The sequence below is a fragment of the Lutjanus erythropterus genome, chromosome 13 (genome assembly GCF_056507025.1).
Source record: "Lutjanus erythropterus isolate fLutEry1 chromosome 13, fLutEry1.hap2, whole genome shotgun sequence".
In the NCBI taxonomy this organism is placed as follows: domain Eukaryota; kingdom Metazoa; phylum Chordata; class Actinopteri; order Lutjaniformes; family Lutjanidae; genus Lutjanus; species Lutjanus erythropterus.
The window spans coordinates 7,266,884-7,285,135 of NC_139329.1; the positions used below are offsets into that span (position 1 = coordinate 7,266,884).

Genomic DNA, 18,252 nt, shown 5'->3' on the forward strand with positions numbered 1-18,252 from the left:
CTGTTGAATACAGAAATGCATTCAAGCTATGCTTTGAATCTTTCTTTATTGTTTCTTGTTTTTGCCGGCAATAGAGTTGCTGGTTTTGACATGATTCTGGTCATCCATTGCCAGAGATGGCTCCAAGTCATTCCTTTGCAAGTCATAATTAAGTCTTGAGTCTTTGCACTAAAGTCCCAAGTCAAGACGGCCCAAGGTCTACTTGCAAGTTGTGAGTCCCATTTTAACAACATACCCTCAACTTACAGCTGGATTTGCGAGATCGTGAGAATCCATCTCACCAGGCTCCAAGCTATCCATTTGTGTCCGCAACAGAGGTGGTGCGAGCCAGTCACCATCCTCAGAGGGACTACTGGCAGCTAAGGGGGTGGTTTCAGGTGTGCCAATAGCAAGAAGTGTCCATTGAAACGACTTGTCTCAAACAAACAGTGTTGGCTCCTGAAGAAGTTAGCTCAGATACTGTGATAACATCAGTTATATCAGAACTGGAGAGTAGTTCTTCATTAAAAGAAGAGCAAAGAACGACACTGAAGGATTTTATCGATGGAAAAGTTTTCGCTCTTCTTCTGGCCTGTGTTATTTTGGTGAGTTGATCTGACTGGTTGAAGTTAGCCTGTGTAAGACATGACAGAAGGTTCATTCAATCACCTGCCAGAGATTTTCTTGAAAGTGTACACCCTTTTCCAAACAGCTTCTGTGTAGCAAACCATCTGGCGTGTAAGCTTATCGATTTACCGTTATTTGTGAGACTGCAAATGCCAAACAAAGTTGGGGGTTGGTACGTCGCTGTCTATAATTTTGCATACTACAATTCATTTTTTGTTTACCACCCTGTATCTTTTCTACAGGAATGAAATTATCTTTGGCATCCTGTTGCATTTGGTATTGTGTTTTCCAGCTTTGTAATTGAGGCTGAGTAACAAAACATTAGTTATTCATGGTTCTCTCCTGCAACTTGACTAGATGTTGTCACATTGCTTCAAAGTAGGGGAATTTAAGTGTTGACTTGCTGATAATAAATTGCATTGATTGATTGATTGATTGGTTGATTCAGAATTAAGGGAAATTAACTGATTTGAGGCACACTATTTAAATAACATACTTTGTAATCTTTGGACTTGGACCTGAAGAGACAGAACTATATCTTACTGAATTGTCGAGTAAGACTGTTAAATTGTTGTTTATGATTTCTGTGTTCAGGAGTTTTTAGATGGATCTGAACTATAGCTTGGCGACGTGCTGGAGCCATGGTTCCTCAACACTGTATAAGCCCTATGAAATGACACAAGTTGCAAACATACCTTCAGTGACTCTCAGTTCAAATCATCCCAGCAGCTCACTTCAGTTCCAACAACGTGACACAGGAAAATAATCCTGTCCTGTCCCCGTCCTCTGTCTGGAACATGTCTGGACATGTCCCATAAAGCTGCTAGATGGAGTGTCCATGTTTCAGGTTGTTTTCAGGTCATACTGGTGGTCGACACAGAGACAGTTTAAGACCTAATTTTCTAAACGTAAGGATTTTTCTAACTATACAAATTTTGCTTGGTTAATTACACGTTTCTGTGGTCTAACAAACTCAGAACACACATTTATTGTTGCTTTCCACAGCCTTTAAGAAAAAATGTCTAAATTCTCTGATTTCATCTTCTCAAAGCTGAATATTTCTTGATTCTCTAGTCCTCTATGACAGTAAATTGAATTTCTTGGGGTTTTGGACAACAAAAGACATTTGATGACATCACCTTGGGCTTTTGGAAAAGTGATTTTTTTTTCTCAATTTTCTGACTTTCTGCTCAAAATAATTTTGACTAGAATGTATTTCATGCCTTTTCACACCAAAAGGCTATCAACAGTATCCCAATTTTATTCGGTGGAGCCAATCACTGCTATTGTTAACTTTCTGCCATATGAAAATCGTTGCTGTTAAGTGATCACACAACGGTTTGTTCGTCTGAATGTGAAGTTTTTCCCTATGTGATTTGTGCCAGTTTGGACTGGAGTGTTTCAGAGATCTTTGTTTAATCAGCCAATGCACCAACTGTACAGAAGTTAGTTAGCCATCACATTATCTGCTTCCTTTTCTCTCTGTTCATTCATGTCTGTCTTTGTACATCCACTCACAGCTGTGCAATGATTTTTTCATGCAGTTTAGCCACCTCTAAAATTTACTTTATGTTCAGTCAACATACCTTTAAAGGTGAGATGTGATTGAAATTTAGATTACTCCAGAATAGCAAGGCCATCAAATTTATAATAGGGGCACCAATCGTGGAGCACTCTGATGTGTTCTTACCCAATATTTTACCACGCTGTTCAGGTGGAAAACAGAGTAATTTTACTTGTTTTATGTGCTAGGTTTTTCCATGAATAACCAATTTGAGCTGTAATAGGAAGGAAAATTAATATATAAATAAATATAATATGAGAGGTAATGCTTTTTGCAAAATTTAGTTTTGATTTATCGTAGGCCCTCTACAAGTTGTCAAGTCAGTTTTTTCTTGAACTGATGAAGAGGCTGCTCACCAAGTTTGATGCAGGAGATAATCAGACAGTGGATGTTGCAGGTCCTGCAGCAACGGGAGTCTTAAAAGGGAATATCTTAGCTGCTTTTTTGGAGATGGCGCTGTGTGTTTATTGAACAGCAGAACTATCTCAATAGTCTGTACTGACATCATGTTCACATCAAAGTCTAAGCAGAGTTAAATAAGTGCAGAGTAGAATATTTACTTCACTTTACTGTATTATTTATCCCAGAGGGCACATGGAGCAACTGTATTGAAATGGTAACCAAAAATGTAATAAGTCTCATGTTGACATTTATGAATAAAATCCCCAAGTTAACTTTTTTAAATTAACTTTATGCATCAGTTTATCACTTTTATAACCAACAGGTTTGTGCTGTAGGAACTGATCCTCCAGAATCAAACTGGGGATACCCTGATTGGTTGGCTGCATGTCATTACTGGCTGACATTTAGTAAAAATGCACCATCGATAACTGAAAAAATTGTGCCAATTCTCAGTTGAGTTACTGTCATTGTTGCTATTTAACCTGAAGGAACACTTTATGCTCAACATGTATATTGGAGGGGGGAAACATGCAGCAAAGGGCTGCATGAGGGAGTTGAACCCACGGCCTTTGCAGAGGGCTCACAGCCTCCGTACATGAGGTAAGCTCTTCCTGATTCCTGAAGAAAATTCTTTCCTCATATCCCAGTGCCTCTAAGTGAATATAGAATGAGTCCAAAACATGGTATCCAGACATTCTGAAGTGGTGGTGCCACCCGGTTTTTAAAAGAAAAGAGTTTAAAATCTCATATAAGTCATACAGGATAATCCATGTCGTATACTCAATACCTCGCTGATGAAATTATTTCTGGCGCAAAGCCACACACCTGTAGAGAAACCTTCCTGTGTGTGCCGCTGAGAGCACAGCTCATTCCCAAGTCATCAAATACTGACGTTTTGTCACGCCCCTCGGTGCGCAAAGTACCCATTAGCGGCTGTATGAGAAGTATCAGGTTTTTGACTTAGCATGTAGACCGAGAAAATCTGGAGGAGGTGGGGTGGATGGATGGCTGAGACAAACACAGGACTTTGAACCAGAAGACCAGGGATCTTGTCCCATGTGAAAACCAAAACGTTTTTAAAAGTTTTAAGGTATCTGAAGTTTTGCGTGATGTGACTTGTTTCATGTGATTTGTCTTGCGAGTCGTTTCAGTGATGTCATGTGACTTATGGACTTTAACGCAGTTTTTGTAACCTCTAGCATGATCTTTTCTTAAACCTATGGTCAAGTGGTTTTTGTAACTAAACTTACCCAAACCGCAGCCATTTACCAACGTTAACCACGTGTGAAAAAGGCTTTCTGGCGTCTCATGCGGACGCTAAAGAGAACCTTGTCCATCAGTGTGAGACGCAAAGTGGCGAGTCAAAGCAGCATGTTGGAGAGCGTATGTGTCTGGTTTAGTCCCGCCCCCCAGCTCCTACTGGTATTTAAAGCCTTGATTATTCTGCCACATGGTGGAAATCCCAACACACTATAAAGCAGTCAGAGAGTCACACTACTACAGAGATGCACAGAGACGTCATTATTTGTATCTGCATCTGTTCAACTAACAAAGTCATCTGTCTCTGTACTTGGATAGAAGACCAGAAGTGAGAGTGGTTTATAACGGGAGTAATAATAAATTGGGCAGATGTTTTATTTTCTAACTTAATATTCATTGGCAATGCAGGGAAAGGGGAAATAATTTAATATTGGTGTATAAATAATTATGTATTTATATATTTCCACATCCTCACACTGTACTTTTTATGTCTTTTTATTTTTTTTTTTATGTTTTATGAACTGTCTGAACAACACCACCTCCTATTTAAGTGGGAGAAATATGAATCCAAAAATTCTGGTTTGCATTGGAAACAGAAACTCTACAGTAAAGATATACACGTATATAAAAATATCCCTCAGCTGAATCTTGGTGTTTTAAATTACTGATTGATTTAGGTATACAAGAACTTTTTTAACAAGGCAGAGGTAATCATGGACCTGACTTTTTCCAAATAATAATGAGCAACTGCAGAGAGAAGAAATATCTATTTCCATCATATCATATGTGCTTTACTGAATAATGTATTCGGGTTTATCCCTAAATCCTACACTGTTACACAGCTGCTATAACAAACCAATCAGTATTAGAGCTGCCACGATTTTTAAATTAATTGCCAGCTATCACTGATTACTAGGTTTGGGTAATTTTTTACAAAAAAGTCAACATTTTCTGAGTTCAGTTTCTCAAATGTGAATATTTTCTTGTTTCTTTTCTCCTCTCTGACAGTAACATGAATATGTTTGGGTTGTGGGCAGAACAAGGCATTTGAGGACGTCATCTTGCGCTTTGGGAAACAACATTGTTCACCATGTTTTGACATGTTAAATTAATTTTAAGTAGATCGATTAATCAAGAAAATAATCCCCTGATGAATCAAATATGAAGATAATCATTAGTTGCAGCCCTAATCAGTATTGGCCGATGTGGCTCAGAGAAGACCAGCAACTGGAATTGGGGCATCTCTACTTTAAAATTTAATATTTATTCACATTCTTCATTCAGATCTCTGTGGATAGTTGATCAAATTCTTATTCAGATGTAGGGAAACTCATATTTTCTGCATCCTTGTCAGTTATCCCAGTAGAATCAGTAGAAACATCAACATTACATCAATGCTCTTACTGTCTTATGTAACTGTTTTGTTGTATCATCTCCACAGAATCATTTTTTGCACATGTGTAAATAAATCGACAGAATAGCAGTAAACAGGATGAACGGATTTATTTCTTTTAAAGTAATTTGATGCTCTATGATGATCCTCTGTGCTGTTTATTATTGCAGTCAGGCGTTCTTGTCACGCAGTGAAAACCTTGTATGAAGACGAACACGGTTGTATGTGTTGGAGCTGCTCCCTGGAGAGCTCCCCGGCATGAATCCAAACAGCATGCTGAAGTTTCAGCAGGGAGCACCGTCCAAACCTCCAGGGTACACAGAAGAGAAGTCGGCAGACATGTCGCTGAGATGTGGAATATATAATGCATGAGCTATGAGATGCCAATGGAAGTACGATTAATGAGAAATCTGAATAGAGGGAGGCAGGGAAGTACTGTACAGGGAATAAGAAAAATCCGCCAGCAGCAGTATGGCAGGTCAGAAACAGATGGAAAAATAGAGATTTGGAGGCGTTAATATTCTTTGTTTAATGTGTAGCAAAATTGGCGCCTTACCAAGGCAAATATTCTCTCCTACAGTAACCAAAAGTGGCATTGTTGTTTAGTTTTCCCACATTTTAACGCCGTCTTAAAGGCATCTGCATGACAGTTTGCTTCCAGGCATTAACAGTGTATCAGGAAGTGTCGGCGGCATGTAGCACCGCTGGCGTGCTAACAGTCAGAGAGAGAGGACGTCCCCAGAGAGAAGCTACACTGGATGTGCTTAACCAGTGTGAGAATCCAGATCCAGAGAGGGAGAAGTGTGGCGCTGAATCCCATGATCACAGGGGAAATGGCAAACGAAGGAGCTGTGATCAAATCTCAGTTTGTTTGTCAGGGTGGATGCTGCTCTCAGTGAAAGAGTCAAAGAATTTGGTTAAGGCTGGTCAAGACGTGTGTGTATGTGTGGGTCAGTGTGAATCTGGCCCATGCTTGAAACAGGTACCATATACATTTCTCCACTACTTTATAGCTGTAATAATTGATATATCTATAGTAACAATTATGGATGTAACAACATATTGAATATCACAATATCACCATAGACATATCCTGTAAAATACCCAGAACTATGATGATATTTACCATAATATTATATGGTTAATTATTTTATTTTTATTTTATTGTATAAAAGGACTGCTACTGACTGATGCACTGTTTTTGTTTTGCCACTGTACATATGAAATTCAGACATTGATTGAAATCAAAAGCAGGATTGGCAGTTGTCCCAACATATATACATATATATATTTTATCTCTCTCTCTCTCTCTCCCTCTCCCTCTCCCTCTCTCTCTCTCTCTCTCTCTCTCTCTCTCTCTCTCTCTCTCTCTCTTCACCCCCGCCTACTTGTGTCCGGAAAATGTTGGAAGAAAATTCAAAACACTTCAAAGACAAGACTTCTTTTTAAAGAAGAATTTTAAAATATAAATGACAGATGTCAGGGAATAAAACCAATAATCTGTTGATCTTTATAAAACAAGACTCTATAGCATAGCAATGACATAACCTTCAGTGCTTAAATAAAAATGTTCAAATCAAAAATCAGATTAAATCGAGACCTTAAAATCTAAAGTCAAATTGAATCATGGATTTGGAGAATCGTGACACCTCTAGTTATTATCGTTCCTTTACTTTTTGGTATCTTAGCGTAATGTCAAAGGCTTCTCTCATTGTTTTGGTCGCAACTTTACTGGTTTAGTCCAACTGCTGTTGTTGTAAGACAGAATCATACAGTTTGATTCCACTCCGGCCACCGGAGCTGATCGCGGCCATTCTACACCATGCATGTGATTCTACCAGAAGTACTGCAGCACATCCCAGAGGTGGCTCTTTGTGAAAAAAAAAAAGAAAAAAAAAAGGAAAAACAACCAAATCAACAAAATTTGAGCAAGACTGAGTGTCACCAAATAGTCATCAGGTAACATTAGTGACTAACTGATGAACATAGTGGAGCATTTAGCTGCTGAAGAGCCAGATGCTTTTACAGGAGTTGGTGGAGACCAAAAACTGAGCCAAAAGGTAACTGTTCTACATTCAGTCATCCAATTACCAGTAACAGAATCATAAATGAATGTTCTGTTTTCTGCTGCATGCTTGAATGAACAATTGCTTTCTAGCACAGTCGCCGTTATGTTTTGTTTGCTGCATGTTCTACTGAAATAATGTCAACATTGTAACTTTAACACAAACTCTTAGAATCAGACGAGTCAGAATTTATTATTATAAGTATGTGTGCACACAGGGAACTGATGTTTTTCTCAGTGATTCCAGAAACGGAAGAAGTGGGAAATGTCATAATGTGAGTTAGGACCTCAACACAAGTTGCAAAATATTAGGTAAATTAGACACTTTTTTTTCATGATACCAGCTGCAAGACACAAGAAGAAAAGAAAACAAGCAGGTTGTGCAGATGAGTTTATGAAACCCCTCTGACCTCTTTTGCAGCAGTGTTGCTAAAACCTGTTTCCTCCTTCGTGTATCTCTATTACTGTCTGCCTTCTCTGAGGTGCAGTGGTTTGTAATCTACACATTTTCAAAATAGAGATGAGTAAACCCTCAAACTGACGCACAGATTGAACAGATAGTGAAGAGGGGATATTTTAAAATAGATGTGACTGTAATCTCACAGTGAAAAGATCTTTCCAAAGGTCCAAATGACCAGATTTATTGTTGAATTTATTAATGGATTTATTAAATAAATCAATGACCATTAGCCTCATCGATTCTATTACAGAATTTACTTAAAAACTATCAAGGGTAGCTCAATAATAGTCTGTATATTTCACTTTTGTTTTTCAATTTCATGCCCAAGCAGTCAGCCCATGTTACAGGGTATATTGCACCATTCAGTCTGTGTAAGATTTATAGGAGCAATATAACCGATAACTCCTACTTAATGTCGCCAGTCCCTCCTCTGTCTCCACAGTCAGTGTTGTTCAGCTCACTTTCACAGCCCGCTTTTATGTCTCTCTGCTGTATGAGGTGGAGACGCTTTGAAGACTTTGCTGCCGTGACAAGAAGACTTGTTTTAGAAAAAAAGGGTTATATAATTGTTATGTATTTCGATTTATGTGATATGATTATATTATATAATGCATCTTTTTGTGGCTAAAGAGCTTCACTGTCCTTTGTCATTAATCCGGGCTTTGCTGCTTTTGTCTGCTGTCCACAAAATTAGCCTCCATGAAAGATAACAATGCTGAAATGTAATTTGGGGCCATTAAAGGTGGAGTGTGCTATTCTAATCCAATACACTTTTTATCAAATTCAGTGAATGTCTTCTCATGGTCCTCTAGGTCGCGGTTCTCTGTGTGTGTGGTTTCTACACAGCCCTGGCTCTGTAAATGGGATAAAAACGAAGTGGCTCAGGTCGAGCCGCACAACACTCTTCCAGCCAATCAGCAACAGGTGACGATCACGCTTGTGCGCAGAAAAGGTGTAGGAGGAGGGGACATGAGGGAAGCAAGACTGACTGTGCATGGTTAACTTCAAAAGTGAAGCAGATATTCACATTGATTTTTTCGCGTGAAAATGTTTATTCATCCCTAACAGGCAGCTGTAAGATGATTAGCAACATGCTAACAGCTAGCGACCAGCAGGTACAGGCTGTGTGTGTGTGTTTGTGTGTGAGCATCCGACAGCGCTCACCAGAGAAGCCGGTTCTTTCAGTTTTGTGTCTTCTTTCCGCCCTCCTCTCTGTACGTTCACGAAAAATACATTACTCCTCCAGTCAGCAGTCAGCATGGGCAGAGAGAGTTATTAACTTACAAAGACTCACAGCTGCAGACACACTGAGAGGGGAGAGTGAGCATGAATCCACTTTTAATCCCAGAAGTTTAACAAACAAACTCTGAGCTCTCCTCTGGCTGGTAAACGCGACTCCTCCGTGGGTCGGTGCTGCAGACAGGTTGAGAAGCAGGAGTGAAAGTGAATCCGCTTTTTAATTATTCTTAATTGATCCTAAAAGTTTCAAATGTAAACTCTGAGCTCCCCTCCTGCCAGTAAAGGAGTCAGCATCAGGTCTGTTCCTGGTTCTCTTCTCCAGAACTCCCCGGCTCTCTGCAGCTGTCAGCTCCACCACGGTCCAGCAAATAGATATTACTTTCCCTCATTGAGGCTTCTGGTAACTTTGAGCTGCAGATGTGCTGGATTCCGCCATATTGCTCAGTCATTTCCTTGGCAATGCCTGTTCATGAATTTGAGAGCCTTTCTAGGAGCACTGACGGGTTTTGTTTTGCTGTGACTCACCCCAACTTTAACTGCTTTGAAAATGATACATGCAATTATGAAATCAAAACTAAGGTTCTACATATAAGTCTCTCTTCAGTCACACTGATCAGCAGTACAAAGACATCTGTTTGTTCCCAGGACATTTTTATACGTGTTTACTCCTAAGTATGCATCCCTTCCTGTCAGTCATCTGCTTGATTGATGTTAGTCAGTGTGAATCAGATTCAGGCCCTCCACAAGTGTTACCACTTAAGTGTTATCTTAAAGCCCAAACTGAGGTGTATGTTTATTTATGTTTAGTAATCCGCTGTCCACAGGAGAAATAAACTACTACAATTTTTATGTTAATATACTACATAAATAATTTTTTATCTCCATCAGGCAACCTGAAAAGAATATTTGTATGTGAGGTCAGAGTAATCTTTGACCACCAGAATCTAAGCAGGTCATCCTTGAATCGAACTGGACATCTGTGCCAGGTTTTAAGAAATTCACTCAAGGCGTTCCTGAGATATTGTGGATGGAAGTGAGGTCACAGTGATCTTGACCTTTAACCACAAAAAAATCTAAGCAGTTCATCTTTGAGTCTAAGTGGTCATGTGTGCCATGTATGATCTTTTGGATATAAAATGTCATCACCATTCAGTGAGGTCACTGTGACCTTTGACCACTAAACTACAATCAGTTGATCAATGAGTCCAGCTTGTCATTTTTAGCAAGTTTGAAGAAATTCCCTCAAGGTGTTCTTGAGAAGTTGCGTTCACAAGAATGGGATGATCTGAAAACATAATGGCTCTGGCCACAGCTGTCGCTGGTGTGGAGCCATAAAAAAAAATTTTTTAAGGCTTTTCGAAAATTCTGAGCCACAAAGGTCCTTCAGCATGCAGTCATAAATGTCCACAAAACACATATCTTATCTCCAGACAAGCTGCTTGTCCGTTGGTTATAATCTTTTTCAGAGTTTTTGTGATCAATGAGGGTAAACTACTCCAGTGAATTTGCCACAGAAAAATCTTCTTTGAAGTGTCATTTGCGGGTTATGGGGGAGCTACGTTATCCATCGTCACTGTCTTGTGCACATTACCCAGAAGAAAGTTAAGAGACTGTACACCAGCCTCTCCTCCACCCTCAGCAAGGACAGACCGACATGCATGAATAGTTCAGGAGCAGAAAATCTGTTGCTGGATTCTGAACTTTCTCAAACTTCTGCAGATCATTTTTTGTTGCATATCGCGCTGGCAAAAGTCCACATGTCAAAACTTTTAGCTTTAATGTCATAAAGTTATGCCATATGAAAACAGATATCTTTGATATGGTGTGTCGGAGTTATTATAAACAATGAGGAGCAACTCAGCACCCACCATACAAGAGAAAGGTGCAGCTGTTCAAAAGAAAGTGCAAAAGTTAGGTGCTGTTTCTCCTGGAGTGTGTCTTTACACCCCCGCATCCCATCAGTCCTCTGTACTCCACTCAACAGAACAACACTCAGATTTATATCAAGCAAATTCTTAGAAATTAAACCTGGGCAATATAGCTGAAGAGTCTACCATGATAGTGAAGTTTCATATCGGTAGATATCGATAAGTATCGATGATGTAGCTTGTGACTGATGACATGTTGTGTACTCTGATGTGTGGAAGCAGCTGAGGTTATAAAAGAAGTTTGTTGTATCACCAGTCTTGGTCAGGACGCTATTCTGATGCTGCTGATCCATCCGTCTGTCCATTTGTCTGTCAGCGGTCGGGTCGTGGTGACAGTAGGCCGAGCGTGGCGTCCCTCTCCTCCCCAGTGCTTTCCTGCTCCTCCACCGCAGCTGGTTCCTTTCAATATGAAGGACCAGCTGGTCTACTCTGAGCTGTCTGGATGAATGAGCCCCTCACCCTCGATAGTTGTTGTTCGACTTAAAAGGAAACAACAAAAAAATCGCCACATCGGTTTCTCACATGTTGCAGGCCGAAAAAAAAAACGTACCTGTGAGATGATTGGCCGTTCGCATGTCGCTGTAACTTCTAGGGATACGATAGGCTGTTTGTAAGCCATGGAGGGAGCACATGTGGAGCTCAACTGTTAAATCATTTGCTAACATTTTATCAAACTACTTTCTTATCGCCGATAGCTATTGCTATTATTTTACCACTCAGGCCTATTAAAAATTGCTCAGTTTCAATTTTTTTGAAGTCATTCTGAGGGCTAATAATCACATCTTTTTCTCGTCATCCATCAACTTACAGTAGAGTAGTTATAGGAAGTATTTTATCTGAGAGAAATGTAGGTGCAAACTTGCAGAACTATTCAAAGGGAATATAAAAGCACTCTTGAGTCTATGCAAATCTATTGCGATGGAATGTAAAACTATTGCATAGTCACTGTAAAAGTGTTGCAAGGCCACCAGACCTTATTGTTTCACTGACAGTTTTTTTTTATTTTTACCGTCTTTGTTCTTTGTCACCTGCAGAATTTCCATAGGAGTGGCATCACACGGGGTTTTTCAGGCTCCATCCTCGCAATATGAGAAATGCATTTCATTTTTACTGAAGAGGAATGTAAATGCATCGCTGAAACAACCTATTTTCATGGGGACAGTTTCATTTTCAGCCGGTATTAGCTCATAAAGTTAGATTGTGGCTCTGTGAGCAGCCCGTGTAAAGATCTATATTCCTGCTTCCCGCCGTAATTCCAGCTTTCTCTTCTCGTGTCCGTGGGCATGATTGCTCTGTTACATTTCATATTGCAGCGGTGTGATTGTGTCATGAGGTCTGGATAATACCGCGCTGGTGCTGTGAAAAGATGTGTATTCTGTGTCTACCATGAAACCTCAGGGAACCCATTACCTTCTCCTCTCGCCACGGATTACATGGATCAGATATTGAAAAAAAAAAAAAAACAACATTACAGTGTTATCCATTTAATGGCCTTTTTGCACCGCTCTTACTGTCCAACTTTCTCTCCCTCTCATAATTTCTCAATTTTTCCCCTTCCTTTCTATTCATCACCGCCTCTGTCTCTGTCTCTCCAGGGCCAGTATTGTCCAGAAGAAAGTCATTTATTTCCAGGATGAAGGCTCCCTCACCATTCGGCTGTGTGAGAAAGGTAATGACAGCTGCCTATCAGCACCTCCGCTGCTAATCTCGTCATCCTTGACCGCTCATCATGGTTCTATTATCCCTTGTTCTACTAGTGTCTGTCGGTTTTTCCCCCCTTTTTCAAGGCAGAACAGAAAAAAATATGAAGAGGCAACGGTGAAAACTGTGAGGACAGTGAATCCCACATCTCCTGAGAGTCTGTGTGGAATTGAAATATTCCTCTGAGTTACGCCACAGACGCAGCTTTTATGTCACCTGTGAAAAAACGCCACGCCAGATTTGAAAGTTGTCAACTCCCCAAATAAAAAAATGAACTCCAGTGAGACAGCGAGATGACGGGACCCTCTGAGCTCCCATGCACACAATTATTGTACAATAAAAACCACATCCCGGACAAATGGTTTTTAAAATTTAATCTCAGAGGAATTTTTTACTTTCATAAGATCTTCCTCTGCTCAGCCAAATCTAATTTTCCAGACTATTATGCAAGCCAATCAAGCCACCCTGTTTTCAATTTGCTTACTCATCCTGCTATAACTTAGATGTCAAGTGAGAATTTCTTCCGAATAATTTGGTGACTCATAAATATTCAAGTACTCCCCTTGACCTATCTTTGCAAAACATTGGTCGAGGCCAATATTTGAATATTTATGAGCCTGCGTCAAGGCTAATGTGTCATTTAAATACCACTTTATTGCAGCAATGTAATTTTGTGACATTCTCGCTGGTTCCAAATTGTCGTCATTCAACAGTTAATTTATGCAGGTGTGTGTTTGTTCAACACACACACACACGCCAGCTGATCCCCGTTTGCCCCTGAACCGTGTTTTCTGTAATTTATTAGTCATGTGTGTCTCGTTGACCCATAAATTTTGTGTGTTTGCGTCCTGTCTCCCCCCGCAGAGCGCTTGCCCGGTGAGGCCACAGAAGCTCCTGCCATGGAGTGCTGCGCCTGTGGAACAGCCAAGTACAGACTCACGTTCTATGGCAACTGGTCAGAGAAAGTACATCCCAAAGACTACCCACGTGAGTTCAGACCATGGGCTGATCTGATGTTTGCACACTAGTGATGTTTTGATACCATTTTTTCCTCCCTGCAGGACCAATCAAAATGTTTCTCGTAATAACTTCCAGGTAGAAAACCTCAGCACATAATTTACTGGCTCTGACATGTTGAGTGTGTTTGTTTCATGATTTTATTTATCTGCTTCATCTAAAATGTATTTTTTATGCTTTCACTAATGTCAGGATTTTTAACACCACTTCTACCTGTTGGGTATGTTATGAAATCCTGTTATTTTTAGCAGAGCATTTTTTGGCAGAAATACAGATGCTCTTCTTTCTGTTAAACTGATAAAAAGATGCTGTATTGAAGTTAGGGATGTCAGGAGTGCCGACACTTCCTGACCTGACAGACACAACATATATGCCTGCAAGTGCTGTAATATATGATGTAATATTTATTTTTTGTTGTATTAAAACATGAAAATGCAATGGCCAGAATTACTTATGTCTTCAGCTATTAATAACAATTTGAGAGTAACAAGTTGAGAACATTTTACGTTCATGCAATATTTTACCCCATGCTTAGCCGTGATTTGATTTTATTTTATTTAAGAAGGAAAACAAAATCAGTTTAAGTTAGAAGGAAAAAGAAATTTTATACAAAAAAGAAATGCTGTACATATCATCTGTATCAATCAGTACAGGAAAGTTGCATTTTTCCACTGTACCTTCCTAAGCCATAGTGGCTTGATATGATTCCTGTCATTGTTGTATGGTCTGTCTCAGGTTAAAGAAAATTGGCTAATAAATAACGGAATAACAGATCAGTGCAGAAACTTGCATACTCAATACTCAGTCCAGTATTTTATGGCGTATCAGAGGCATATTCTGATACTGGTATCAATATAAGAACAACCATTAGTACACTGTGCATATTCATTATGTAAGTAGAGTATATACTGTAGATCTGCATGTGTGTGCTTAGCTAACAAATAAACAAATATCTAATTTCTTTATTTAGCCCCATACTGCCACAGCCAACAGGTTCAAATGCCGTTAAGGCATGTACAACTAAGAAGCAGTGTTATAATAAAAAATATAAATCTTTATTGTTCACAAAAATATAGCTCTGCCAGATAACTTCAAGCACAAAGTGACAAGTTGGTTTGCAATTAGTGACACATTAAAGTCACAACATCTGACCCATCCACTAAGTCGAGGTACCAGACAAACCCGCCGACCTGGTGCAAGAGGCTCACAATTACTGCGTCAGTTACAGCTGCATGGGATGAGCACAACAGACAGCAGCCAGAACAACAAAAAGAAAAAAGTAAAACCACCAAGGCACTGGCTCACTAGCTAGAAATCAAATCATACAAAACAAAATGAATTATTTGCAGCTACTCCTTACATCAAAACAAACCACAAAGAAAATGCATTCAAAACCCACCGGCGACATACCTGATCCCTGGTCACATTTTCCCCATTATTCCCTTACACACATGCTTAAAAGACTTCACAAATGTACATCGTGGCCCACCGGCGCAGGCCATAACACAAGACAAGGGTGCCTCAGTATTAGTACTTCCCCAAAACGGACCAAGAGACATTCACAGTCCGCATCAGACTGCCACAGTCTCCATCCGCCAGTCTGCTTTATGCCAAACCAGGCTACACATACAGCCAAACTCAGTTCTAGCATGTCAGCCCTTTGTGGAGGAGACAAAGCTCAGAATAGCCCAGACAGATCACTAAAAGGTGTCTCTTATTGCCTCATCACTGCCCCGTGTTAAATGACAGGTCTGGCCAGACCCATCACCCCACATCGTCAGTTCCACCTAGCTACATTTTATTGGTACAAAAAGAACATGTTGTGGTTTAATGGGGGGTTATATGTGGGTCTATTTCCTGGCCAGATGCTGTGACTCCCTTTAGTCTCCGCTGGTTGCTGGCAAGCTCACAGAAACAACAAGAGTCCACTAAGTTGCTGCTCCCAGCCAAGAAACAGTCGCGCACACAACCTCCTTTAATCCCACAGCTTAGCGTCTCCAAGCAACCGCTACTGCCGCTTCTGTGTCACCGGTGGAGGAAATGGACACACCACCTACAACAGATGTGTACATTAGAAGCAAGAAATGGACAAACATGAACTCAATGAATGGCTGCCAGCTCGCTGCTCGTGTACACTGTCTTCTCGACTTACTGACCAGAATTTAAACCACTCAGACCTGAATGTCTTTTATCGCTCCCTCTTCTGTCTTCCAGGAAGGGCCAACCACTGGTCAGCTCTGATTGGTGCGTCTCACTCCAGAAACTACGTGCTGTGGGAGTACGGAGGCTATGCCAGCGAGGGCGTCCGTCAGGTCGCTGAGTTTGGCTCCCCCATCAAGATGGAGGAAGAGATTCGACAGAAGGTAGGGTCGACATCAGATGGAGCCTCTGACAGTTGTCTGTCGCTTCATTTTTTATGTAACAGCACTGTTTCCATGTCTTTCCATATGTGTTCTGACCCTCATATTGGACTCCAACCAAGTGCCAGAGGTAAAAAAAAAAATAGACTCTGACTGCAGCCTTCATCAGCTCATACAGAATGTAGATACAGTATCATCATTTTATGTACTCACCACCTCCTGCCATTTGTCAGGGGTTGTTACAACACACTGAGAGGTTAATGACAGACTGAGGCAATAAGAGTCTGAAATGATGCACACACAAACACACACTCACTGATTTTGCTCGATCAAAACGGCAGCTGATGAATGTGCAAGACAGTGTTATTCTCATTTCCACATCGGTCAAAGCGTTTACACACAGCGATGCAGGTGGTCTCATACATGATGCATGTTGACGGTGCGTGGTGCTGCATTCTGCTTTAAATCAGATTCCCTTGGAAAACATCAGCAGACTTCTTTTGAGTGAAGCGTGCCTTTAGGGGATCAGATATTTTTGGAAGGCATCCACTGGATATCACCCTGAGAGGACAGGCTGGTGCCTCGGCTCCTCAGAAGTGTGTGTGTGTGTGTGTGTGTGTGTGAGTGTGTGAGTGTATGCCAGCATGTGTAGAGAAATTGAAACATAGCAAAGACAGGGAAGAGTGCATGACAGGACACAGCTGAGAGATGCACTTGTTTTGTATGTGTGTGTGTGTGTGTGTGTGTGTGTGTGTGTGTGTGTGTGTGTGAAGATGAGTCAGGTGCTTGCATGTCTATTCAGTTGTTATTGGGTTGGATAACATGACAATACACTCACCAGCCACTTTATTAGGTACACCTTGCTTTTACCAGGTTGGACCCCCTTTTGCCTTCATATCTGCCTTAATTCTTCATGGCATAGATTCAACAAGGTGCTGGAAACATTCTTCTGAGATTTTGGTCCATATTGACATGATAGCGTCACACAGTTGCTGCAGATTTGTCGGTTGGACATCCATGATATGTATCTCCCGTTCTACCACACCCCAAAGGTGCTCTATTGGATTGAGATCTGGTGACTGTGGAGGCCACTGGAGTACAGTGAACTCACTGACATGTTCAAGAAACCAGTTTGAGATGATTTGAGCTTTGTGACATGGTGTGTTTTCCTGCTGGAAGTATCCATCAGAAGATGGGTACACTGTGGTCATAAAGGGATGAACATGGTCAGCAACAACACTCAGGTAGGCTGTGGTGTTTAAACGATGCTCAGTCGGTACTAAGAGGCCCAAAGTGTGACTATCCCACACACCATTACACCAGCAGCAGCAGCCTGAACTGTTGATACAAGGCAGGATGGATCCATGCTTTCATGTTGTTTACACCAAATTCTGACCCCACCATCTGAATGGTAAGGTCAGAATTTTGCCACAAGCCGAGTGCCATTTAGTCCAGTTATACTGGAGAGAAGGCAGACATCTCTACGGCTAATATCTCCAAAACTCTGCAACTAGACAAGATGGATAAACAGCACCATGGGCAAGGGGGAAAGTATTTATTTTTGATCCTGGGTTGAACTGTTCACCCAAAAATGAAAATTCAGCCATCATCTAGTCACTGTCATGCCGACTGAAGGTCAGGTTTAGTTTTTTAGTCCACAAAACACTGCTGGAATTTCACAGGAAAACGGAGTTGCAGAATCTCCCAAACAATGTAAGTGAATGGTGACCAGTTTTCAACCATAAAAAACAACAAAAAAACAACCTAAAATGCCTCCATACTGCTTGTTTGGCTTAATCTAAGTGTCCTAAAGCCCCATTATGCTGTTCACCTGTCCACACACACCATCACACACCCACTTCAGACGGTGTGCATGTGAATGTGGCTCCAAGCTGAGGATCTACAGTGAAGATTTAGGTTAAATACATGGTGTAAATGACGTCTTTCAAGTCAGCTTGGCATGTCGGGGCTTTAGAAGACTTGGATTACACCAGACAAGCAGCGTTTTGTGGACTAAAACATCTAAACCCAGCCTTCAATAGGCATGACGGTGAGTAGATAATGACTGAATTTTCATTTTTGGGTGAGCTATCAATTTAAGACCAACACACCCATGGGCACACAGGTGGGCGCAAGTACATTTGCTCCTTACACAAAGCGGGCACCGGGCGTGAAAATGACAGCTGCATTCCTTGGAAACTAGCAAACAACGTTAGCCTGTGCTTTGCGGCAGGCGTGAGATAGATCTCTTAATCGC

The 18,252-nt window shown here is 40.8% G+C and overlaps 1 protein-coding gene across 1 annotated transcript in view; it reads left to right on the forward strand.

Annotated features, from left to right (window-relative positions):
• The window catches only part of spon1b (spondin 1b), a 131,644-nt gene that overhangs the window by 36,561 nt on the left and 76,831 nt on the right, over window positions 1-18,252 (forward strand). Inside the window, exons 4-6 of the mRNA XM_084733851.1 lie at window positions 12,513-12,586; window positions 13,483-13,605; window positions 15,850-15,998. Of these exons, the coding sequence (XP_084589977.1) occupies window positions 12,513-12,586; window positions 13,483-13,605; window positions 15,850-15,998 (346 nt within the window). The remainder of the gene's footprint in view (window positions 1-12,512; window positions 12,587-13,482; window positions 13,606-15,849; window positions 15,999-18,252) is intronic.